The 25699-nt window shown below is 42.0% G+C and overlaps 2 protein-coding genes across 14 annotated transcripts in view; one reads left to right on the top strand and one right to left on the bottom strand.

Moving 5' to 3' along the window:
• TLE1 (TLE family member 1, transcriptional corepressor) overlaps positions 1-1970 on the bottom strand; it is an 82028-nt gene extending 80058 nt beyond the window's left edge. For 3 of the 13 annotated variants that reach the window (XM_036238451.1, XM_016158642.2, XM_036238452.1), the window contains exon 1: positions 672-1914. In XM_036238451.1, coding sequence (XP_036094344.1) covers positions 672-695 — 24 coding nt within the window. In that variant the 5' untranslated portion in view covers positions 696-1914. Of the gene's footprint in view, positions 1-671 lie in introns of all 13 variants that reach the window. The other 10 variants (XM_016158638.2, XM_016158640.2, XM_016158647.2 and 7 more) reach the window with 8 other exon arrangements.
• On the top strand, positions 1212-25197 carry LOC107517663. The gene is made up of 4 exons (XM_036239516.1): positions 1212-1299; positions 1462-2398; positions 16819-16873; positions 23361-25197. Exons 1-2 carry the CDS (start codon positions 1212-1214, stop codon positions 2310-2312), a joined length of 939 nt encoding a protein of 312 aa, XP_036095409.1. The 3' UTR covers positions 2313-2398; positions 16819-16873; positions 23361-25197.
• The last annotated feature ends 502 nt before the right edge of the window (positions 25198-25699 follow it).

The raw sequence follows: 25699 nt of genomic DNA, 5'->3' as shown, positions 1-25699 counted from the left end.
AACTCGAGTTTGCGCTTCACTTTGGGGAGGGAGAAAAAGGACCCCCTCCTCTGACCCCCGCCTTCTAGAGACTCGGTTTCTCTTCCAGTTACCAGGGCGGGTCGCGCGCAATAAGTGCGCCTGGGTCACTGCGCTGGAGGGAAAGAGGCCCCCGGCGGCCAGGAAGGGCCAGGCCAGATTGTCGTCGTCGCCGCCCCCTCCCCCACGGGAGCGATAAGGACTCCAGGGACCAAAGGAGAAAAACAACCCCTTACGCTCCCGGTTCCCAGAGTCGCCGGGGCCACCTTCAGGCGCGCCGGAACGGGGGCTGCATTGACATGCAAATAGGCGAAACCAGAAACAAAGCGGAGCGCGGGGGGGGGGGGGGGCGGGGGCTACCCGCCCGGGGGAAGCGGAAGGATGTGGCTGCGGGAGCGACACCCCAGCCTCTCCGGGCGCCCCCGCCCGCCCTGTCTAGACGACAAGCAGGAGAACCCAGGAGGAAGGGGGGCAATTGGGAGTTTCAGCCCACTGCCCGCCCCAGGAGGGCAGGGCCCCGGACCTCCCAGCATTGCACCTCCGCAGACCAGGGGGTCCGCCAGAATGTAGCAGCCACCCGCCTCCCTAGGGCATGGAAGTGCACCTCCCCACCACCACCACCACCACAACCCTGCCCCCCAGCCGCGCCTCACCGGGTGCCGGCTCTGCGGGAACATCGCTCTGGCGGCGGCCGCGGCTCTGTTCCCGGGCAAGTCAATTCTCCGCTCAATTTCCAACTTTAATCCCGCCGAGGAAAATTAAGCTGGGAAACCAAGCAGAAGCGGGGCGCGCTGGGGACCCTGCGGCCACCACGCAGGCGCGCTCGGCGGGGCGCACGGGCCACTCGGCGCCCGGCTACTCCTGCTCCCGCCAGTGTGGGCTCCCGCGTTCAGGGCCACATTGCCGGTCACCCCAGGCCCGGCTGCACCAAGAACCTCCGCGACGCCGCGCTGTTATCCAACCCGCGGGCCTAGGCCGCCTGGGCGGGGAATGGGGGCGCGGTGACTCCGGCCCGCTCCCGTAAGCGATCCGCGTGCGCGGCAACCGTCCCGGGCAAACAAATCCAGGCGGGCTGCTTTCCTTTGCACTTCTCCCGGCCCGCCTCCTCTCCGGGTTTTCCCCGCGGCGCCGGCGGCTGGTGAGGTGCAGGTGGCACAGCGTCCCCGGCTAACCTCACACAAACAAACCTGGTGATGTTTGGAGCCGACCCCCGCGGGTCCGAGCAGCGCCTTCGGCCGACCGTTCGCGGGCCCCCGAAAGGCGAAGAGGAGCGAGGTCCCGGTAGCGGTGAAGGCTCCGCGCCCGGCGCTCCGCAGCCTCAGCCCCGGCTGCGCGCGGGATGACGGCGAGGCGGGGAAAGTGCGGAGGGCGCGCCGGGAAGCGGCTCGGCACGCCCCGTGTGAGCGGCGCTCAGTGTTCTACGCGGTTGCACAAACCCTCCAGGCCCGACCCGGCTACTCCGCGGAGAGCAGTCCAGCAATTGCCCGCTGCTCCTCGAGGCCGGGGCGCATACGGGCACTGCGCCCGGTGAACACTCGCTCCGCACAACCGGCCCGACTGCTTTGGACCCTTCTTCTGAGCCCCTTCCTCGGTCCTCTTTCTTCCCTTCCCTTCGTCTGCCTTTACGTAAAGGGCGCTCCAGCCCGCTGCAAAGTTCTCTCACGACCCGGGGTACGACATCCACGAGATGGTGGCGACAACAGGAGTGCTGTTCTCGGCCTCTCTCCACGGCCGGCAAACTCCGCGGGCGAGTCCGGAGTAGACGCGGTAGCGGCGGCCGGCGGAGGTCCGGGTTGCGGGCACGGGTCCCGCCCGGCCGTGAAGGGGTCGGGTGGTGCGGTAGGCTGCCTCGAGGACGCGGGGCACAAGGAACCCGCCGGTGCTGCTGCTGCTCTGCAGCCGCCGCTCTTGCCTCTGCCGCCGCCGCCCGCGCCTCTCGCGCCGGTTACATTAACACGCGGTTTCACACTCCGGAGCTAACCAGCGCGGGCCCCGCCCAGCCCCGCGCGGGCGGGCGGGGGGCGCGAGCAAGGAGCGGGCGGGCGACGTGGGCCGGGGCGGTTGGGAGGAGGAGCAGGAGGCCAGCGTCAGCCAATCGAGTGCGTCGTGCCCAACGTGGGGTGCTGACGCGACACCGCCCCGGAGCCTATGGTGGCGCAGCCCTGGACGCACCGGCCCCCTCCCAGGCTCCCTCTTCTCCCACCCCACTTGCTTCCATCTCCGCTGTCTCTCCCGTCTCTCCTCCCACCCCTCCCACCTCTCCTCATCCAGCCGCGTCCTCCCGGGCTCCGTGAGGAACTGTTCCTGGAGAAGCCGCGGGACGCCGAAGCCAGCCAATGGGAAGCGGCGAGACGCGGAGATTGGCAATGTGGATGGGAAGGTCGGTGGGAAGGAGAGCGGCGGGGCCGGGCTGTCAATCAAAGTAACGTGGGGCTAGCGAGGGAGCGCGCGGGAGCGCGCGAGCAGAGGAGACCCGCTAGCGTGCAGCGGTGGAATCGAGGGGCTCGAGTTTGTAAAAATCTTGCCACTTGTTCACTTATCCTTTTGATGAAAATCTTGCGATCTCAATGAAAGTAACTGAAAGACTAACCGCATAGTATCTTATAGGGGGAGAGGCTTTTTGGTAGTTGGAGCCAAACGCATCTTTCGGTGCTGGCCGCTTGTTTGATGCCACTCTTTTGAAAGTGAGGTCACATTCAAAAATTTCTCTGAGGTTTGTTTTTCTCGGGCTGCCTATTCACAGATGCTCGAAGAGTGGACTGTGCACTTGGTGGACAGTGCATAAGTGGGCAACGCATTAGCTGGCGTATGTACACCAGCTTCATAAGACTAGTCATTTAATGCCTACGCCCCCTTTGCACCCAAGATGGTAGGATTTGGTTTTTATTGGATTTCAAATCACTTTGCAAAAAGGTCGGCCTGCCTTCGTTTGGCGGGAAGTATACCCAAAATACCAGAGTAAGGCACGCGTGTTCTAGACGCAGATGCGATGCTTTGCCCCGCGGCTGGGTATCTAGAGTCCTTGCCTTAAAAGTCCCGTCTTCACTACGTTGAGGGGTGGGGGGCTGCTGAGAGTTTTAGGGGCCTCTCAGCAACATGACCGCGAATCTGTAATTCCTGGAAACAGAGCAACAATGGGATAAAACAGCATTGAGACCTGAGAAACGTATCCTGCCCACCTTATACCCATAGTTTGGGTGGTATCCCAGGGCTGAGCTGTGTAAAGATCTAAATGGGAAGCGTTGGGTGAATGACGTGGCTTAATTATTATGAGGTGGAACCTGACTTAAAAGAAATTTTGAGATTTTCAGTAAACAGGGCATACTGTATACATTTCCAGTTTTTGTCTGCTTCTCTAAATACACTGCACAGCAGAAAAATTTCAATATTGCTGTATTTATATTTTGTTTAAAGAACAGTTCAGTGGAGCTATTCCACACGACTGTTAAGTGCGTATTGCTGTTTTAGCCAAATAGTGAATTCTTCCATTAGAAAAACATGTCTTTGACAAGCATTCATGTTACATTTGAACATACTAACCAAGTTTTATTACAAATAACTCCAGGGTCCCATTATTTTACTTTCAAGAAACTTACGGAAAAGTATTTACTTAAACAGAAATACATTTTATTCAAAGATTTGCTTTAAAAGCGATCTTTATGTTAAAATTTTAAAAGAATCGTTTTAGATAATACATTTCACCGTTAGAGTTGTTTTTAAATATGTATATTGAATTGTCTCTAATTGCATCAATCCCAAATATCAATTATACATAAAAAATTAAAGGAGCGATTTTAGCCAGTCTGTGCAAGACCATGGTAAATTCTTAAACAAGTTTGGCATTGTGGCTTTGCAGTGTTCTTATTAAGTAGGGTTAGGAAGGGATTTGTATTCATTTTGCTAAAATGGAGAACGGAAAGAAAGGAAGCACTGCCCCTCTTTTCTTATTTAAGTTTGATGATGAGAGAGCAGGCTTGCTCCACATACAGGACTTCTTGAAATCATATGCTCCATGGGCAACTAAGCTTTGTCCTTTGGCAACCTGTGTGCCTTGAAATCTTCATCTAGTGATTGGGCTAAGTTTGTCAGTCTGTGGTCAGTGCATCCCATAATCAGCTCCAGGACTATGTAGAAGGTGCTTGGATGTCACAGATATGCCTGTACATGCTGGCACAACTGGGGCCACTGAAATTTCTCCTTAGCTTTCCCAAGGTTCACTTTGTTTTACTGGCACAGTCTGGTAATTAAGTTTAAACAGAGAAATTAAAAAGGTATGTTTTGAAACAGGAACAAAAGTGTTGCTACTTCTCTTCTACTCTCCCCTTTACATCCCCTTCAAAATTAGGTCTAACACATTGTCTTTAAATCTCTAGTATAGCTGTGTACAGCAAACATGCCTACTCGCTGTATCTCCCAGCTTGCCATGGGTAAAAATTGAAAATTCTCTTTTAACCAGTGCTTCTTTACCAATAAAGTTTGAAACACCAGGCCTTCTGATTTCCTTATAATGTAGTAATTGGAGAAAAAGTATAATGATTTTAAAATTGGAAGGCTTTTAATTGTGTGCATAAAGATGGTGGGTTTTCATTGGCTTCTTTCTAGTGCAGCGCATCCTCCTTGAGAAAGGGAGAAAGAAGGCTGGGCCCCTTTTCAAGGTCATATTTTCTCTGTGATTGTCATCCTGTAATAATTATACTACAAAACTCTCATCAAACTGCATTACAAATGATGGTGTTTAAACAATCAAATAGCTTTAATCTTATGTTTTAAATAAATAATATATGTGTAGATTGCCTACAGCCTGTTTAAAAGAAAATAGTCCTACTCATGAAATCTGTAATTTTGGTATTCTATTTAAAGCCTGTTAAACATAATCTTCTTTACCTTTAACATAGTCATATGTTGATGATGTTTTTACATGAAATAATATTAAGTGTTCAGCTTCCATGGAAAGTTCTCTGAAAAAATGTGCCCTTTGTATCCTGTGCAAAAGAAACAAAAGCATTGTCAGATTGTTTATTTTATCACTGATGTGTATATGGGTGTATTTTCATTCATTTGTTGCTGATTATCAAATTTGCAGCTCACCAGTAGCATAAGTAATTGCAAAAACTAGCTGCGATGTGTAGTATAGGTACTAGATACAATAGGAAAAGTTATGTCTGCTGGCCATAAAAATTATGCATCTTCTTTTAAATCTATTACTTTTTTATTTGAAATAATAATCATGCCATTTTTTAAAAGATCAGTTTTGTCATTTTCCTTTTAACTGTGAGTTACTGCTTATACATTTCCTCATTTGACTCTTTTTAACTGAGAGTTTCTTAAATCTAAGAATACAGGGTCCAGAAGGAATTTTCCTAGCATTGCTTTATAACCTTTCCCTCCTACCCCTTTACCAAAGAAAAGGACAGGATGGGGGCTGGAGGAGAGAAAGCAGGGAAGAAGAAAAAAATCAGTAGCAGATCCATGCAGCAGTAAAACCTCAAATAAAATCACATCCAAAGAATCTCTTGTGGTTTCACACAATATGGTAAAATTAGAGATTGCAGGAAACCAACTAAATTAAACTGGGAGCATTTGAAGAGAAACGAGCAGACTTTATGAAAATGACACATTGACTGACCAGTATGCTTTTATATCAACAATTTTTTTTGTTAAGATGCAGATCAAAGGAACCTGCACATGTTTTCATTTTGTTCTAACTAGAAAATTACATCCAGATGTTTAATAGGCATTTGGTTGGTTTTTCAGCATTGATTAGATATGTTGGTTCTGTTTGCTTACAAGTGTAGCTGGATCATTAGCTAATGCAAAGAAATGTTTGCTGCGAGTTGCTAATTAGGGCTTTTGGAAACCCTCCATGCTCAAGAACAATTTGTACAGTGGCCAGAAAAACTTGTGGGACTCGGGGAAGTTGTTTTCTATTTTCTGTCAGGGTGGGGAGAAGCAGACAACCCTGATCCCTAATCTCCCTTTGCCTACGGGGATTGCCGTGCTATCCCTGAAGACTGGAGTTCAAATAAATTAGAAAGAGACCACACAGGCACTCCCAAACACACAGATAAATGTGCTCTTTCTGGAACCGCCACCGTGCTGTCTTTGGGGATAGGGGTAGTGAACATCTAAAATGCTGAACATTAACATGTAGAAGATGCTTGGTGCTAATGTTATCAAATACACAGCCTTTTTAAGTATACTTTAGAGACAGATGGGAAAGCCCTTTATGATAAACGAGTGTACTTGAATTCATTACTGTAGTACTTGTAATTAAAAATGTCTCCTTTGCAATTTCAGTACTTTTACAGGGTACAAGAGACCAAACTTGGGAAGGGGAGGGCTCGGGCTTAGTGAAAGGAGTGAGGAAGGGGAATTTTGGAGCCAAGGATGAGCCTGGGAGGAAATGCAGTATTTACTTTCACAGCTCACCCTGTTTGTTTACCTTGTTAAAGCCCCCAAACTTGTAAGAGATTACCCATTCACTCGGCCTTCAAATAAACTGTTTAAAAATTCGAGGCACCAGGCAGATAAACATCTTAGCTGGCCAATCACGTTTTTAAAAACACTTAGCCTGCAAAAGAACACCACCTCTACTGGGATCAAACTTTTGTTTAAGCCTGTATTTCTAGAGAGGTATCAAGCCAAAACAGCCAGTGTTTATAGGCCATTATAGAAGAGCAGATATAAATGCCATCATAGCATGTTCTGTATATCAGTGCCCATTCTAGGCCTGTTTACATTTTGTGCGCATGTGTGAATGTAGACTGATTTGGGATTTTCACACCAAAAGAATAGACTCCTTAGTTTTCCTTAGTTCAAGCAGAGGGCCTCTCTTACCACAGCTTTCCAAGTCCACTTAGAGAGATGCCCTTGAAAAGCAAGGACTTATATTGAGGCAAAATCAGATACTCCCTTAAAGCTCAAACCATAATAATGGGTCTCAGTGAAGTTAGCCACCCAGTGCCACCCTAAACCCATTGTAAAGTCTGATAAAAATTGGGATAATACACTCTTTTTATTCTCTCAGGTTAGCATTTAGCTCGACAGAGCAGAAGATTATTTGGTAGACAAAAGAAAAAAGTAGTTAAAGGAAGCGCACCTTTGATGCTTCTTCCTGCGTATTCACATAAGAAGAACAGACCTTAGCCCCTTACTGCTCTTTGCATTGACCCACCTTGCTAGAGGCTCTGGGCTTGCTGGGGAATCAGCTGAGACACCTTTCCTTTAATCTTAAAAGGTTTTGCTTTGGCGGTATCATTTAAATAACTTTTCTTCCTGAAGGTAGCAATTTCTTTGAAGGGTTAAAGCTTGAGTTCAGCTAATCTGTGATCTCTTGGTGTTCAGTGATGAAGGCAGGTGATCTCTGGGGATGAAAAAGGGTCTAGAAGGCAAGTAAATACTCCAGATACCTCCATGGACTCTAGAATGGCAAGTTTAAACCTAGATGAACAAGTCAAATGACATAAATACAGAATGGTGGGGCTAGAAGGCAAGTAAACATTCCAGGTACCTCCACGAATTCTAGAATGGCAAGTCTGGGCCTAGACAAACAAGTCAGATGACAAATACAGAATGTTGGGACATTCCACAAGACAACTGGCCTGGGCTCTTTAAAAAGTCAGTGTTATAAGAGTGGGTAGAAAGTGGAAGGACCATTCCCTAAAAACAAAGATATGAAGAAAATGCAATATATGAATCTTTATTGGCTCCTGGTTCAAAACAAAAACAGCAATTATGAAAGACATTCTTGGGCAGTTTTAATGTGTACTAGATATTAGGTAATTTTGGAATGTGGTTAATTTTTTGGTGTGAGAATATTGTGGTTGTATAGGAGGATATTCTTCTGAGAAGATGCAAAAGGAAGCATGCAACTTCAAATGTCTGTGACTGCAAATAGTGTTGTGCCAAGCAAGAAAAAGCAAATTTGGCAAAAATTCAACATTTAAGAATTCAGGGATAAAGTCTGCAGTTACTCATTTTACTGTACTTTCGACTTTTCCATATGTTTTAATTTTTTCATGATAAAAAGTTTGGGAAAATAATTTTAGGTTCATTGTCTACATCGTTTTCCTCATGTTAATTGGAAATTCCCTTTGGGGTTAAAAGATTGGCTTCTAATGTTTTTAGTATAAAAAATATGAAAGAAAGGGGTGATTTTCAGATCATGGAAAAGCTATCATACTAATAACCAAAGTATTGCCTGATGTTTTTGCTCTGGATCTTTTAGTTCTTTTATTTTATTGTTTAAGATATTTTATTTTTGTTCATTTCTTCTGCAGTCTTCAATATCCATTAGTTAATAAATATAAAATGGAAATCTTTAAATAAATTAGGGCATTACATTAGCAATCCTTTAATGCATCCTTTTGTAGGCTATCAAGCTCAGAATCAGAAAATCTACTATAAGACTAGAATAGTGAGTAGCAAATAAATTTTATGTTAATTTCTTAATTCCCATTATAAAGAATCATTCTGCTGGCTTTTTCATCACTTTTGCTAGCAGCGAAATTTATTAGTTTGATTTGAAAATTTCCTGAATATTCAAATATAATGCTGAAACAGGTTATCGCTCTGTGTGCTAGCTTTAAATATTAATCTTGCAAAAAAAAAAATGAAAATAGCACTAATTCTTGGATGATGATATTATGCTCATCTAGAATCACAGAGGCACATGCTTATAATATGCTAATAAATGATTTTCCAGAAAAGCCCTGAAAAGTGACAAGGCAGAATCTGAGAGTTGACAGTTGGAATGCCGCACCCATTTTTTTTAATGGTAACTATTTAGCATGTTTTTTGTTTTTCCTATCACCATTATGTTTATTGAAAGGAAAAAGTTTTGTGACAATGGTAAGCAGATTCTAGTTTGCATGTGAAGAGATTAAACCCACAACTTCTGATGGAAAACTTGAGCACTGTAAAGGGAGACAAATGTGAAAATACAGGGAAACCAGGACTTTTCGCATAGTGACTAATCAGTCTGTCCAATATTTCTAGCCACCATCCGCATAAGCAATGATTATGTATAATGAAAATGTTTAAAATAACTGCTTCCCATGACAGAAAAAACCCCAAGGGGACAGAGTTATCGTTCTGGTTTCCCCCATTTGCAGCTTCTACACTTCAGAAGAACTGGCAAGCTACAGTTGGCACTTGAAAAAGTGTTACAAAACACTGACAAGTATTAGAGAAATGTTGATTAATGTAAACAGCCAGCCTTGGGAATAATACCTTTCTTAAGAAAACTAGTTTTCCTATTAGCACTTCTATGGAGACAGATATCTTCCGGTAAATCTGGAGAGTGTTTCAAGAAGTTATTTGCCTTTGCTGGAGAGAGGGAGGTGTCATCATACCTACATGTTTAATTTCTGAAAAGTAAAAAAAAAATTTTTGATAAGTTAAAAAGTCAATGGCCTTAAAAAGGAAGGAAGTTCTGACGCATGCTACAACATGGACAAACCTGGAGGGCATGATGCTAAGTAAAATAAAGCCAGACACAAAAAGGCAAATACTGTGTGATTCCCATTATATGAGGTACTTGGAGTAGTCAAATTCAGAGATAGAAGGTAGAAAGAATAGAGAGAGGTTGCTGGAGTTGGGGAGAGGGAGGGATGGGAATTATTGCTCAACAGATGCGGAGTTTCAGTTTTGCAAGAAGGAAAGAGTTCTATGGTGGCAATAGTACCACACTGTGAATGTACCCAAGACACTGAACTATGCACTAAGATGATAAATTTTATATTATGTGTATGATACTAATTTTTTTAAGTCAATAGTATCCCCCCACCACCACCACCCCTTTTTTTTTTGTCTTGCATGAGTTTTAGAGTGGAGTTTCATCCTATTCATTTCCTAAATGTGAGCATTCTATTAAGCAAGTACTGTTTTACTGACAAGAAACCTGAGGTGCAGTCCTTTCCCAGAGTAACATGTGCTAGCTGGGTTTTGAACCCTGGCACTCCAGAGAGCTCACCAGCAGCCACTAGCCAGAGCTGAATACTCACTCAGTTACCCTTCACGAGGCCATTCATTTCTCACTCTGCTCTCACTAGATCACTTCCTTCGCTGATCTACTAATAGGAAAACATTTATATGTATTTTACCCACAAGCTTGGTAGGATAGATTTCTTTTGGTACTTTTGAGGTGAGATTGATAGTTTAAGAATTTATATTCCTGTAAACAGAGCTAACAGCCGCCTCAGGGCTCTTGAATTGTGTCTGCCAGCAGAGAAATGCAACCGCTTTCAGTTGTGTGCTTTCTGGCAGCACTCAGCCCATACCTCAAATTGCAGTTCAGCAGAAAAAGATGGGCTCAGTAGCCAGCTAAAGCAGAGGAATCAGGAGAATGAAAGTATTAATTTTGTCTAGGACAGCAAAGCAACTATCCTAATTTCTAACTTCACCAATGATAACATTAAAAAATATAAAAATAAACAAGGGGACCATATATAGTTCTGTGATTAATATGGTTTGGGGTGTCCTGGCAACAGTAGACATGTAGTCTGGGTTTCCATAACGTGTTGGGAAACATTTGACTTCTTGAATGTAAATGGATTGGTTTCTGTCCTCCAAAGCCCTCAACGTCAACTGAACCATACTAAAGTTTAAAAATTCCTAGTTCAGTACTCTTTCTTTCACACACGCACACAGGTCACATACACAAGCTGCAACACACAATTTTAAAATATATGCTCTTTTCTCCAGAGAGACAGAATAGGAGATAGAGACTTGTAAGAATTGGCTCATGCAGTTATGGAGGCCACCAAGTCCTATAAGCTGCCATCTGCAAGCTGGAAAACCAGGAAAGCCAGTGGTCTAATCTAGTCAAAGTCCGAAGGCCTGAAAACAGAAGGGCAACTTCCGTTAAGTCCCAGAATGATGTGAAGGCAGGAGAACCAGGAGCTTGATGCACCAGCCCCAGAAGAGAAGAGAGTTCGTCTTTCCTCCTCCTTTGTGTTTATCTGGGGTGGGGGTGGGGGAGGCCGGGGCGCTGCAATGGATTGGATGACCCCCCTGCATTGGTGAGGATGATCTTTACTCAGTCTACTGAATCCAATACTAACCAGAAACACTCTCACAGGCACACCCAGAGATGATTTACCAGCTCTCCGGGCATCCCTTTGCCCAGTCATGTTAACACATAAAACGAACCATCACAGAGTTTTTAAATTTTATTATTATGAAAAGTCATTAACCCCCAAACCATATTCATGAAAAACAGCAACACCAGTCTACTCAACAATGGTAGGACAAATCGTTCTTTCTTTTACACTTTTGATAAATCAAAATCCTGCCTTAAATGAAGTTACAGTCTAAGTTCCAAATCAGGATTCAGAACTCTTCAGACAATTTCCTGAATAATTCTTTTGTCACTCCCTCCTCTGCTACCCCTTTTCTGCCTTTTCACCCCTCCCCTTTCTGCACCCCTATTCCATTCCTCACATCCCAAGGCATCCCTTAAACACCTCCCTCCAAGCCTAGAATGATTTTGGCAGAAGGTCACTAAGCTCAGGATCCTGAAATGGAATTCCTGTCTGCCTCCTACTATAATAAGACCTTGGGCAAACCACTTCTCTCTGGGCCTCAGTTTCCTCACCTACAAAATCAGAATAGCATGTCTCTCAACATGGTTGCCTAGATTGGAAGAGATTAGCCGAGATAACATAGTATAGTACTTAACCCAGTGGTTGGCCCTGACAGCCTCCATCCCTTTCCTTTTTTTGCCTGGGGCTTGTTAAAGGCCCTTCCCTAGGTCACCAGGAGGAGCTGGGGAAGTATCATCCCTTACTATTCATCCTGGAAAATCAGACTGCAGCAGGATTCAAAAAGTGTGTTCTATGGAACTTGAGTCCTATCATGGCCCAATACTCAGGCCCAAGAAACATATCATCATGGTGTTTCCCAGGGGCAAGGTAAATGGATCTCAGGGAAAGGCCAAGCGACAGACCTTGAATGTCTTCCCACCCATGTCCATTCACAGGCTACTTGATAAGAAAAACACAACACTGGTACACATGCTTTTGGAAGTGAAATACAGTTTGGGGAGGGAGAGGTAGGAAAATAAATAATGAACAATATACACCAGTTTTGGTGGCTAACTGCCCTGGGTTGCCCATTTAGATAATATAATAAGGGGAAAAAATGGGGCTAAGCTACGCGAGGTTAATGGAATTAGGTCTCAAACATGCTCTTCTGGAATGTCATGCCATCTCACCCAATGAATGTGAAGTTGTGCATTGGAAAGACCTTGAGAAACACATATAGAAATTAGGATGTCGATTAGATATTAACTGAACTCTTTTTAGGAAAGCAATCTGGTATAGGATTATTTTTGAACTGGAACTTCCACTTTCCTCCCTGAGACTTTCCTTTCACATCATCTATCTTATTAGCAATGTCCAAGGTCTCCAATCCGTGAGTAAGGAATAGTGAAAATTGATGAGCCCTGGCTAAATAAGAATCCTAATGGCTGTGGGTTGCTGTTACGTGGTGGAAGTCAAACTCAATTATCTTTAAATTCAACAATACTGAATACTGCTGAGAGACTCTTTAGGACCTCTTCCATGTGTCTTTCTTCATTTGAAATCCTTAGTTTGAAATCAAGCCTACTTTAGAAAGACAAAAAAAAAAAAATTCAAAATCGAAAACCTTCATTTATGAGAGAGTGAGAGGAAAAGAAGAGATTTTTCTCTCTAGATTTGGCTTTTTCCAGTAGGGAGAAATTGAACCATCAAGTAACCAATCTTAGCTTCTCAGATTAGGTTTAAAATAAACAAACAGAAAACTTCATAATTATAAAATATAATATGCTTAGCTGCTTTATACATAGACCAAATTCTACCAGCTTTTACATCACAATAATTCCCCTCCCCTACTGCAACCATTTAAGGAAAAGTTCTTTTTGGGAAGATTGAACAAAGCCTATCTTTATGTTGTGAACAGTGCAGTGAGCAGAGTTGGAGGAGGGGAGAAAAGGAAGGAATAATGAACAAGGAAAAGGCGGTACTTAGTTGCTCTTAAATTTCACTCCATAACATTCCTTCCATGTCAAATGGGAAGCATATTTAAAATTTGCAGTCTGTCAGCTGTTATCTAATGTCTTCAAACAAATCCTTGGAAATACACCCCACTTTTTCAGTGGGGTGTATTCACATAATACATTAGTGGGCATTAGAACCGGCATGGACTGGATGGTCCACAATTACACTGGGCAAGAATTGGAAAATTCTTTTCTAGGAATGAAGTATCTTCATTTCCATCATCCTTTTGGGTTGAGTGTAGAAGATGTTTTTGGAGAAAGGTGGTGGGGATGGTGTTGGTTGTGCGTGGAGAACTTTAATGTTGGGAATTTTTCTTTCCAATACCGAAAGAGCCTAAAATAGGCTTCTGTGCACCCTATCATTCACAATTTGAAAACACCTAGGGCACCGTCGACAGGAAGGATGTTCCTGAAAAGCACAAAGGGAGTCCTCTCTAGTAGCAGTATTGTTAGTTCTTGACCTAAAGCTGGATCTAGTAGCCTGGTTATTTTTATTATTTATTATTATTATTCCACTGTTTCTTAAAGGCTCACTGGCTTTTTGCAACTTTGTTCTTATCACCATTGACGAAGTTTATGGACGTGTGAGCCAGTGAGAGTTTACCCATTCTAAGTTTTGAAAAAGTTCTATTTCTTTATAGTTATAGATGTATACTTTAATAAAGGCAACTATACCAATATATAATATTGACCTAGCAACATTATTAGTTTAAATACCACAAATGTGAGCACTATATACTTCAGTTGTTCAGTGTTCTCATAAAACTGGTTATGAAAAAGTTGCTGTTCACACAGGTACGTGGGCAATCTTAAACATTGATAAGTTGGCTGTTTTCCCCTGAGCCCGAGAACAGCTGCCAATTCACACTTTGGAAGTCAGGCCAGCAAAGCTAGAGAATGCAAATAGAGTTAGAAACTTGTGAACTCTTTTATTCCCTTCACAGACTTATATTGCAAAGTGGATTGTTTTGCAAATGTAAAGGGGAAAAAAAGAATAAGAAAGAAAAGAATGTGTTGGCTTTGTCTGCCCTTGGTTTTAGTATAGGGCAATGGGTTGTTTTTTTTTTTTTTTTTTGGATGAAAAGTGGAATTTTAATGGGTGCGCACAGTCAGCTTAGTCAGCCTCTGAAAGCTCTTCTTGTCAGACAGCACCCTAGATAGAAGGGGCCATTGTTTTCTAAATCTGAAGTTATCACTCTTTCCTTTATCCTTTCTTTTGGACCTTTTAGTGTTTGCTTTATCAGAATATTTAATCCCTGATGTGGTGACTTGGTGTAATTTATCTCATTAAGCCTCTCCTATTTTCTTCTGTTTACAAGACGAATATTATTGTGCTTTATAGAACTTATACCAACAAGCCACTCCTTTGTCCCATTGTTTCATCTCTAGGCCAAGAATCAACAAATGAAGTTTTTATCTTTCTAATCTTGGACCTCACCTACTTGTCATTCATTTTGTAGAGATTGCCTGAAGAGCATGTTCCTTTGAAAACAAAGCAAGGATTCATTTTTATGACCTAAAAACAAACAATTACCTTTCTCAAAAGGTCCTGGTCATCTCTTTTATTAGTATAGTCTGGCAAAGACTCACCTTAGGAGGGAAAAAAAAGCATATACTTCCTTGTGGGTTGAAAGCCCAAAGTCCCCTAGCAATAATGCCCTGCTCCCTGACTTGTATTTCTATCTTAGTGTATAGAATACACACACTAGAAGCAGGGAACCTGAAGCCTGAAAAGTACCTGGTGAGATTATCTTGTCCAGATACCTGCTCTTCAGCAAAAATAACCAAGCCAGACGGAGACAGATAGAGGAGAACCAGGCTTCTTTTTCAAATTTCTCTAAACCAGTCACATATTTGAAATGTCAAGTCAGAAAATTCCTTTTCTAAAGATCCAGACTAATAAAAGTTTTGTTGTTTCCTCAATACTCTTTTTCTTTTCCAGGTTGAAAATAACTGAGTACCATTCTCAGGGAATCAACAGTTTAATAAGCAATAACTTTCTATAAAACACAGCTCTCAAACTTCAGTGCACATCAGAATCACCAAAGAGCTTATGAAAAAGACAGATTGCCAGACTCCACCCCCTAGGGTTTTTGATTACAGAGGTGGAGGAAGGCTTGAGAATTTGCATTTCCAGCAAATTTCTGGGTGATGCTGATGCCGTTGGAACCAGGGACCCCACTTTGAGAATTGCTGATTCTAGGAATTCTAACAGAGAATTATGAGGATAATTAAGAAGTGGAAACAAGAGGATTAAGAGTCAGGTAAACAAGTTCACCTCCATATGGAGAGTGGAGTTAAGTTAACCTCTATGTATAAAACGTAGAAAACACTAAATGCCTATCAGAAAGTTCTTTGCTATCACTGAACTCACATGCTTAGAGTCCAGTGGGGGAGCCTGGCCACAAACAGTAGTTAGGATGATAGCCGTTAACACAGGGAACTGTGTGAGTACAGAGGAGGAATGTAGTGTTCACGAAGTAGGTTGGAAAGAGGCCTGGAAGGCTTCCTATAGAACTGGAGGCCTAAGAAGTAATTCCTGAATTGATTCTTAAGGGAAGGAAGGTGTCCAGACAAAAGGGAAGGGCTAGGCATGGGTTCCTCTAGCAGAAGGAACTATACGCAATTGAGGAGGGGATGTGGAGTTTTATGGAATATTAAATCATCCAGTTTTCTCAAAGAGGAGCGTGGCAAATAAGATAATGATGACAGAGCTTGAGGGAGATAGACAGAGGCTAGATCAAGAAGAATATCAGAGGGGGTTTAAGGAGTTTAACAATATTCTGAAGGCTTACTTGACAGAGTATAAAGAACAATAAAGGTCCATTCCATAAAAGGGGACATCAGAGATGAAAAGAGACTAGAGAGTACAGCTATCCCTAATGGTTGTACTTCCTTCTCTATAACCATGACTTCTCTAATGGGTTTACTTTGGTTTTTAGCTCACGTCAGGGCCTTGCTAGCCTCCTAGCCTAGGTATAGACAAAATTCCCTTTTAGTTTAGTTGAGAGGTTTTGCAGTTTCATAAAGGGAAATTTGTAAAGATATTAAGCAAACATAAAACAAAAGTGAACAAAGAAAGCACAAAAGTTGGGTCTGGAAGTAAACAGACTAGGTTTCTGGCTCCATTTTTTACTAACTATACAGCCTTGAGCATGTTACTTAACTACTAGTGCCATAGTTTCTATATTTAAATAGAGACTTAATTTCCTAACAAGAGGCACATGATCTTAAATTGTCTTGCCTCTACCTGCCTTTTTCAGCCTCATCTTATATCCACTGATTCTCACTCTTTCTGCTCCAACTATATAAGCCTTTCAATTTTGTGTTTGACAGGCTCCCTTCTACCCCAGGGCCTTTGCACACACTCATTCTTCTGTATGAAATAGTTTTGCCTCCTTCTTCCAGTAATACTGCATTTAGATCTATTGCCCAGTCCCTCTAGGAAATCTCTCATCTTCCTGAATAAGTAAAATCCCTCCTGTTACAGGCTTGTGTAGTACCAGGAACTTTTATTTGATAGCACTTCATGATTATTATTTGTGTAATTATTTGCTTAATGTTTATCTCTGCTACTAGACCAGGGGTCAGCAAACTATAGCCAGCTTTGGCCTGCAGACTATTTTGTAAATAAAGCTTTATTCAAACACACCCCCATCCATTTATTTACATAGTATCTTATCAGGGCTACTTTTGTGCAATAAGTAGCAGAGATTTATGACCCATAAAACCTAAAATATTTACAATCTGTTCCTTTACAGAAAAAATTTACTGATTCCTACCCTTGACTACAATCTCCATGAAATCAGGTACAAGGTATGTTTTTGCTTACTTACCTATCTTTAGCATTCAGCGTAGTTTCTGCTACATAGATGATGCACGATAAATTTTTTTTTTCTTTAAATAAATGCAGGGAGATTTTTTAAAGTCCTGTTTTACCAGAGTATTGAAAAGGTTAAATAAAGTAACATGTAAAAACTCATCATATAGTGCCTTATCACATAGCAGATGGTTACTATGTGAGCAGTTATTATTCTCAGTTGTTTCTTAGTGTGATTTAGTCTTCTCTCTTGGTCTAGATCTAAGCTGTCTACTGGCCCTAGGCTGAGTTGCATTCCTGTCCTTCGCCTGTCCTGCTATCTCTTGTCCTCTGGTCATGTTCTCCTGGATGAGAAAGGCATTCACATTTTGGGCTCCAGGGTTCTTTCCTTGACTCAAAATTCTTAGCAATGTCTTCTCCACCCTTCCTAGAGATATCTTTTTAGATGTTCAGTCTATGTATTTGAAGCATATCGTTCCCAAGCCTTGTTATAGCCTTAGGGTGACCTTCCTTTAACCTGTCCTGGGGCTTAGCTTCACCAGGTCATCCAAGTAATGGCAGATCCATCAGTCTTATTTTCTTTTTATTTTTTTGGTTGCCTCTTTCAGGGGCAGCAGACAACTGCTTTTCCTCTGGTTCAGCAGGAGAAACTGTAGGATTGGAGGAGTGCTCCTCATGAGAGAGCGACAGACAGAGGCTCAGGAACTGAACCTGTGTGGTTTTACAGGCAAGAGGAAGGAGGGATCAAAGCCTAATGCAGGCGCAGGTGGATGGAGATCTCAAAAGGAGGGAGAATTTAGTAAAATTAGGGGTCAGCAAGCTATGACATACGGGCCAAATCCAGCCTGCCTCTGGTTTTATGTACCTTTCACATAAGAATGGTTTTTACCTTTTTAAATAGTTGGGGGAAGGGGGGAATAAAAAGAAGAAGAATATTTCATGACATACAAAAATTATATGCAGTTAAAATTTGAGTGTTCATAGATAGAGTCCTGTTGGAACACAGCCGTGCCCATTCATTTATGTCGATGTTTGCTTTCATGTTACAACAGCAGAGTTAAGGAGTTGGCATCGGAGACCATATGGCCCATAAAGCCGAAAACATTGTCTGGCCCCTGAGAGAAAAAAGGTTTGCCAACCTCCCGAGTTACACTATTAGCCTGAGCTGTGACAGTGACTTTGATCTGAGCCCACCAGAGCATCTTTTGTGTTCAGTGTTGCATGACCTCTACAAGCCTCACCAGTTTCCATCTCAGGGTACCTCCTAGGGCGCTGCAGGGAGAGAAGGGGTTAATTAAATGGAATAATTAGGGGAATCGTTTCTGAAAGAGGTGGGAAGGGATAAAATGATAGAGAACACCACAGTCTGGTTCAAATGCAAGTTTCACAGTTTATAGCAATAAGACCTTGAGCTAGTGCTCTAACTTCTCTAAGCAACAGTTCCCACATCCTAAAATCTATGTAATTATACTCTCAAATATTTAGTGATGTTGGATGGACTGACGAGCTAATACATGCAATTAGTAGGCACTCAATAGTCACTACTATTACTACGATGGGAAGAGTAGGTCTCGGCAGAAAACGTTCTGAGTACAGCATGTGGCATAGAGTAAAAACAGTGGACGTTGCAGATAAACAGCCTCTACCTGCCTTTTTCAGCCTCATCTTGGGTTCAATTCTGTCTGTGCTAGTGATGTATGTTATACATCACTGCTGTATGATCTTAGTAAAGTTGATTAATTTCTCTGAGCCTCAGTCCCCTGCATCCTTTGGATAACTCAGATGTCAAGTGTGGAAAACATTAATTTCCTTATGGTACCACCTGTCACCATCTCAGGTGAAACACATGGGACTTCTGTTTCACCCTACGCCAGCAAGCCCATTCAGAAAATTCTCCTTCAACAAGCATTTTGTGAGTTTAGTAAATTTATTGGAGATTTGAAGAGTTAGACTTTTGAGAGTGAAGTAAGTATATGGTACCCTACACAAACTTTTTCTAACCCTCCTGCTCTCCCCTTGCTTCTGTGTCTCTGAGCGAGGAGCCCACAACACCCCCTTCCACATATTTCCTCATAGCTCCCCTCTGTCCCCCACCCTTAGCCCAAAGAGGCTGATAAGGCCTTTTACCACAAAGATGGTTCTGTCCTCAGGAGGAATTGTAACAACTGCTAAAAGAATAAATTTCCTCTACCCTCTAACAAGCAAAATAGGGATAATTATGCCTACCTCGCAAGGTGTTGGTGGGCTTACAAAACATCAGGGAATTAAATGAGGTAATGTATCTGCCAGCTCCTGGTTTGTAGAAGATATTCAATAAATGTTTCTTCCCTCCCCTCTCGATTCTTCCTTTGAGATTTGAGGGAACAAAGAGAGCAGCTGAGAGAGATTTTGAGGTGGGAATGAGGGTAGATAAAGCAGGCAGGAAGGTCATCTCCTTGACCATCGCCCTCCAGTAAGCAGAAGAGATATTTGCCAAGAGAAACTGGAAGAAGTGAAGGGGCCCAGGGCGGATGCCAGACAAGTCTGGTTTATCTTGGAGTCCATCCAACAGGATTTAGTTACTAAAACAGCAGTTCCTCTACATAAATCCTTCAGGTTCTTGAAAAATATTATTAAATCACTCCTGCATCATAAATAATCCTAATTTTATTAATCTTGCCTCTAGGCCAAAGCGCGGCTCCTACAAGGCCCCCTCTCTTGAGCACACAGCTGAAAGGGAAAGACCCCCAGGTAGAGGGTAGTACCTGGGCCCCCACTTGAATGGTGTGTGGTGGCCTGCAATTTAAACCAGCATTTTCTGATGTTTTGCAAGCCCTTTCAGATTTGGGCTCGTTTTAGTGATCTTTCCTTAGGTGTAGGACTCAGAAAAGGAGGTTTATTAGTAGGGTTCTGTGGTAGAGGCTTGGGAATTCGAGAATTCTGATACTTTTCTATTTGGACTTGTCTCATGTCCTGTTTGCATTAGTATTCTTTTTCTTTTAACCACAGAATTTTGTTTTAACTTCTTCCAGAAGAGCTGATAGATGGCACTTGTCCATTTTGCTGTGAGCCAAGGATGTTTCTATCCAATGTTGTGAAAACAAATGGTTGTATTAGTCCATGCCAAATTATAGCCTAATACCTTCAGAGGCCCTTGCTATCCTCCCCATTGCGCCCATACATCTCTCATTTTTTCAAACCAGAGGTTTCTCATAGCTTTTTCTTCCAACGCAAAGATAAATTGAAGAGTAGTAACACTGTCTCTCTTATGTGGCGTTGTTTGGGGCTAAAACAACTAGGTGTTTAGGAAACATGGGTTCAGGTCCTTTTAGTCCACTGTGTGTCTTCTGAAAGATTCTTTATTAAATGTTTTGGTTTCATGACTTAATGTTTTCCCCAAATATGAAAATAATTTGTGCTCATGTATAAAACCATGGGGACACTAAAAAATATTTAAAAGTGTAAACAAAAACCATGCATACATAAAACCTTCCAACTTCAGAAACCCCACTGCTAACATTTGTTGCATTTCCCTAGTTTTGTTTTCCTCTACAAATGTGGGTACATAGTTACCAAATGTGGTCCCCTCATACAAAGTTTGAAGCCTGCTTTTATAGCTACGTTTATTTCATGAGCATTTCTTAGTAATTAAAAATTCTTCAAAAGTACCCCTCTTAATGGCTGCATAGTATTTGTAGTATTGCTGTTCCCTAACTTTAATCATTCTCAGATTATTGTACCTATAGCCTCTGGGCAGTTTTTCACCATGTAAATAATGCTGCAGTGAGCCTCTCTGAAAATTTTCATAGAAGGTATTCATAGAAGTAGGATGACTGGCAAAATAGAACCCTGGAACATCACTTCTGTCATCACTGACTTTAGTCAGCCCAGGGTGTTTTATCTTGGATCTCATAATAACAAAGCAAAAGGACTGGCTGATTTTTGCCTATATGGTGGTTTTGTGGTATGCAACTAGAAAACAATATAATATAATGATGTTGCATCATAATTATGATTTGTCAATATTTCAATTTGATAATAATAATAGCTAACATTTATTGGATGGTTAATACATACCTGACCCTGGTTTAACTGTTTTTATGGATATTAATTCATTTAATCTTACTACAACTCTACATAAAACACTACTTCAGGGTTTTGTTTTCATTTTTGTTTTTGACAATTGTTAGAGCTTTAGGCTTGCCTAATTAGAAGCACTATTTCCCCTACATTTCTCACCAATTCCATTTCAGTGGTTTCTCAGCTCATCCGCTGCTACAGTGCCAGATTTGAGCTGCAGAATAGGAGTTACTCGAGATGATGGTGACCGTGAATTCTGAAGGAGGTAACTAATCATTTTTGCTCCTGTCCACTGCAGATTGCCTTGGTTACAAATGGCCTCCAAACAACTGTTCAGCTTGGATGGTTCTAAAGGCACCTCATTGTGAAGAATGCTGCTCTGGGACTGAAGTTCTGATTAATAGCCATTTTCTTTTGTCCCACCTCCTTATGTTTACTTAAAATAATAGTGGTGTTAACAAAAGACTACACAGGGTGTTTCAATGTAGGTAAAGTCTGCTGGCACTGAGGCAACCACCAGAGCAAAACACAAACACAGCAGCAAATCCACCCTGCTTCACCTTCCTACCTTGCCAGATTTCTCTTAGGGAAAACCAGCCGGAGGATTTGCCCCTGTTCTCACTGGCTCGAGGCTGAAAAATGTAAAACTTAGAACAGCATCAGCAATGAACTAGGGAAGAAATGAACCACAGAATCTTTCAGGGAATGCTGCCAGCATAGAGATCCGCCCAGGGTTCTGGTCTCTGTAGTGGGGGGACTCAGAACTGCCAGAAATATGCTGTAAGTATCCGCTTTGCCTGTACCTGGCACGTAGAGGCATTCAATCAATGTGTGCTGAATTACAGTAGGATCTTTTGAGTTGGAGTGGATGAAATAGTAAAAAGTAGAAATAAAGGTGCTGTCTCCTTTTATTTTGAAATAGTCTAGTCACGTAATAATAATAGTTAATAGTAAATATTTACTGTGGGCTGGGCCCTGTTCCAGGCACTTTATATACATTATTTCTCTTTAATTCTCACAACATTCCTATGAGGTATGTATTTTTTTTTTTTTAAGTTCATGTTTTAGAGCACTTTTAGGTTCAGAGTAAAATCGAGGCCAAGGTACAGAAATTTCCCATATACCCCGGCCCCCACACATGCATAGCCTCCCCACATTATCAACGTCCATCGCCAGAGTGGTACGTTTATTACAATTGAACCTATATTGACATATCATAATCACACACAGTCTCTAGTTTATATTAGGGTTCCCTCGAGGTGGTGTAATTCTATGGGTTTGGAGAGATGTATAATGGCATGTGTCTACCATTATATTATTATACACAGAGTTATTTCACTACCCTAAAAATCCTCTGTATGCTGCCTAGTCCTCCGTCTCATAAGTATTTTTAATATTTCTATTTTATAGATAAAGAAGCTGAGGTTGAGTAAGTTCCCTAAAGTCATAAATCTACATTGGTAGGACTGGAACTTGGACACTGACTCGAGCCATTTACCTCTCTACTGTCCCTCAAATTGAGTATTTTAAGAACTTAATTTTCAATAAGAGGTATGTGTATGTAGCATCCTGAAGAAATGTTACAATGAAGTTTGCACCCAAACATATATATAGTGCGGCTAGTTTGAACAATGTCTTAAACGAGTAAAATATTTTGAAACATTTTGAAGGATATCATGCATGCAGAAAGATATACATATCTTATGTGTACAGCTTTATGAATCTTCACAAACTAGAAATCTACGCGTCTACCCCCCAAAATAAGAAACAAAACGTTACTAGTGTCCAAGGGACCCTGTCCAGTGTCCCCTTCCCCCAGGGTAGGCTCTATCCTGACTTCTACTACCATAGATTAGTTAGCAAAGGGACAATTATCAAAGTTCATCAAGAATCCTCAGTTTCCTTTAGTGCCTCTGTGAACTCTAGTTGTCTCAATTGCCCAGAGTCCCTACCAGCTAAAAGGTAGTAAAATAAGGAGTCAAGTTCACATTAGAAGATAGATCTCAGAAAATAAGAATGAAAAATTAATCATTGAGATCAGTCTCCTTGAGGTCACAGCAATCCAATCTACTTCCTTTGTTGTTATAGAGATCCAGAAGCACGCTTTCAAATAATCACAATGTGAATGAGGTGAGTATACATCTGTGGAAGCATACTTGAAAATAATAGGCAATTTAAAGAGGAGTCTATGGTAGAATCTTATGTACACATAAAAACATCCAAATGGCTTCTAACATTCAAGAATTATTTTAGGTATATTGTTATGTTCGGAAGCCTCTGAACCGGCCTTCTAAGAATTCCCACAGGAAGTTGGGGAGTGGGAGTAGCAGCCATTTGGTACAATGAGGCCCTTTCCTGTGTTGACTGACTGGACCAGAAGCAGACATCTGACTCAAGGCCTGCCCGTTATATCCTTTCTCCTAGGAATTGATCACTGGAACGAAAGAGTGCTACTGTGTGGGCTGGTCTCAAACTAGGAACATACGAACTCTCTGACTGAAGAGACCGGGAAGTTTGTGCTGAGACAGAGGTGAGGGCTGTGAAGAGACCAGAGAAGAGGACAGAAGGAGAAAAAAAAATACGACACTGGAGCAAAGTAGCTGATTGGCTTCTGCTGGTTTTCTGATTTTGTTCCTGTTCGACCCATCATGGGACCCAGCTTCACCTTACCTTCTGGGTCATCATTAGGTATTCTTGAACCTTTATACTCTAACCTCTACTATTTTGATAAGACTAGCTTGAAGGGCTTCCATTTCTTGCTATTCCAACTACAATGGCTATGTACCATATCACCTCAAAATTTAACGGCTTAAAACAAGAACATTTATTTTGCTTACAAATTGCATACTTAGTGAGGCTTAGCATGGATGGTTTATTTCTGCCCCAACTTGGTTTCAGCTGGGGCAGTTCGAAGGCCAGGAGCTGAAATTGTCTGAACTCTTATTCACGTGTGCCTGGTACCTGGGCTGGAAGAATTGAGCAGCTAGGGGCCGGCAGAGTTGGGTCCCTATGGAAATTTCTCTGTGGTCTTTTCATCCTGGTGGCTTCAATGTAGATGGATTCTCACCTGGAGTCTCAGAGCTTCAAAGGTCCCAAGGAGAGAGGGACGCCATATTGCATTTTGTGACCTAGCCTCTGAAGGCATGCAGTGTTATTTCCACCTCATCCTATTTGTGGAGGTGGAGGCAGGTACAAATATCCATCCATTTTCAAAAGGACCCCATTTCTTGATGAAGAAATGTCACCATCGCAATATGAGAACATGTGGCTGGAATATATATCAGTGTGGACATTTTTAGAAAATATAATCAGTCACACTTGTAAACAGAGGAATCTTGATTAACATACAAAATAATCCTTAGAACTCTAAAAGGTATCAGAGTTCCCAGAAAATTATCAACATTGTGATTGAAAATATCCTAGTTGGTGGGTATAATGAAAATTCTTTCTTTTTCTTCCTGCTCTGAATTAATGAATATCAGATTTATCAATAGGTGGTCTTACTGGGTTCCATCCAGAAAATAGCTTTTTAAGATGGTTTGTCTCTTTGATTCTGGAATCATCTTATATTTTATTTTGCCATATAATTAGGTGTAGATGAAATTCAAATCCCCTGATTGTACTGAAAGGTTTCTGGTCATCTTATTTTCAAATGTCATTTGTAAGCATATCCTTTCTTGCTTCGTGAATGAGGTTTTCCCTCCAACTGGACCCTTCTCTTCCTTTTAATAAATAATCATCCAGGCTTTCAGGGTCCAAAATACTCCATAGCTGAAAAGTAGGCACTACCGAAAGGTGTATTAACTCCTTCAGGTCTCTAAGGTGCTATTTAAAATGTTATTGCTTCATATCCCATAATAGAAGCTTGAATTTTATTGATGGTCTATCTCTTCATTGTGTGTGTGGAGGGAAAAGGCAAGGAGAAGAACAGTTGTGAACTGGAATAGGAAGCTGAATTAACCCTTTCAGCAAGGCTTAAAAGGAAAGACTTAGTCTTATAAACTCACAAACCTAAAATATACTGAAGCTTTCAGAATAAATTAGTAGCTAAAATAGTGTTGATTGGATGCAATAATTACTGGAAGGACAAAATCCCATCAATGCCAGCTGAAAATAGGTATATTCTATACTTCATAGCAACATCTCAATGCTATACTAAAAGGAAGTTAACTATAAAAATATGCATATTTGGATTACATATAGAAAACTTCAAATTGTTATTTTTTTATTAATAAAGGTTACTCGGGTTTGTGCAAACCAATTCATAGGTTCAGCCTGTTATTTTAAATATGGAATAGAAAGATAAGACCATCGATAGAGAGTTTTAAAAATTCTACCAGCTCTTGGGGTTGGAAGGGGCGAGTCCTGACTTTCAGCATTTGCCAATTTCTGCATTTCCACTATGATTTCACACTACTAACGTGGCATCACAGAATGCAAAATATGGAGGAGATATGCTCAGTGGGCTCTTATGAGCTATATGTGCCAGTCCTGCATACCACCATTTACAATTTTTGGAAAGCCAGTTGGATGAGTTGTGAATAAACCCTCATAATGATACTAGTGAGGAAAAAGATAAATTTTAGGTGGCAGTTTCTGCGGCAAAGATATTTAATGCTTATTGAACCTCCATTTACTCCCCCACATTTCTCATTGGCCAATGGACTGGGGGAACAGAGGCAAAAGTGTTAAAAGTTGGTATGCAACTCTCAGCCCTCTCTTCCCTTGCCATTGTAAGAAAGGAGGTCATGAGTTCCCAATGG

The sequence above is a fragment of the Rousettus aegyptiacus genome, unplaced genomic scaffold, assembly GCF_014176215.1.
Source record: "Rousettus aegyptiacus isolate mRouAeg1 unplaced genomic scaffold, mRouAeg1.p scaffold_m13_p_3, whole genome shotgun sequence".
Lineage (NCBI taxonomy): Eukaryota > Metazoa > Chordata > Mammalia > Chiroptera > Pteropodidae > Rousettus > Rousettus aegyptiacus.
This window is presented reverse-complemented; position numbering and strand designations above follow the sequence as displayed.

Bases quoted from the DNA above. Each gene is read 5' to 3' on its own strand.
- LOC107517663 (XM_036239516.1), top strand. From the start codon at position 1,212: ATGTTTGGAGCCGACCCCCGCGGGTCCGAGCAGCGCCTTCGGCCGACC. The intron at 1,300-1,461 runs GTAGCGGTGAAG...CAAACCCTCCAG, and splicing joins CGAAGAGGAGCGAGGTCCCG to GCCCGACCCGGCTACTCCGC.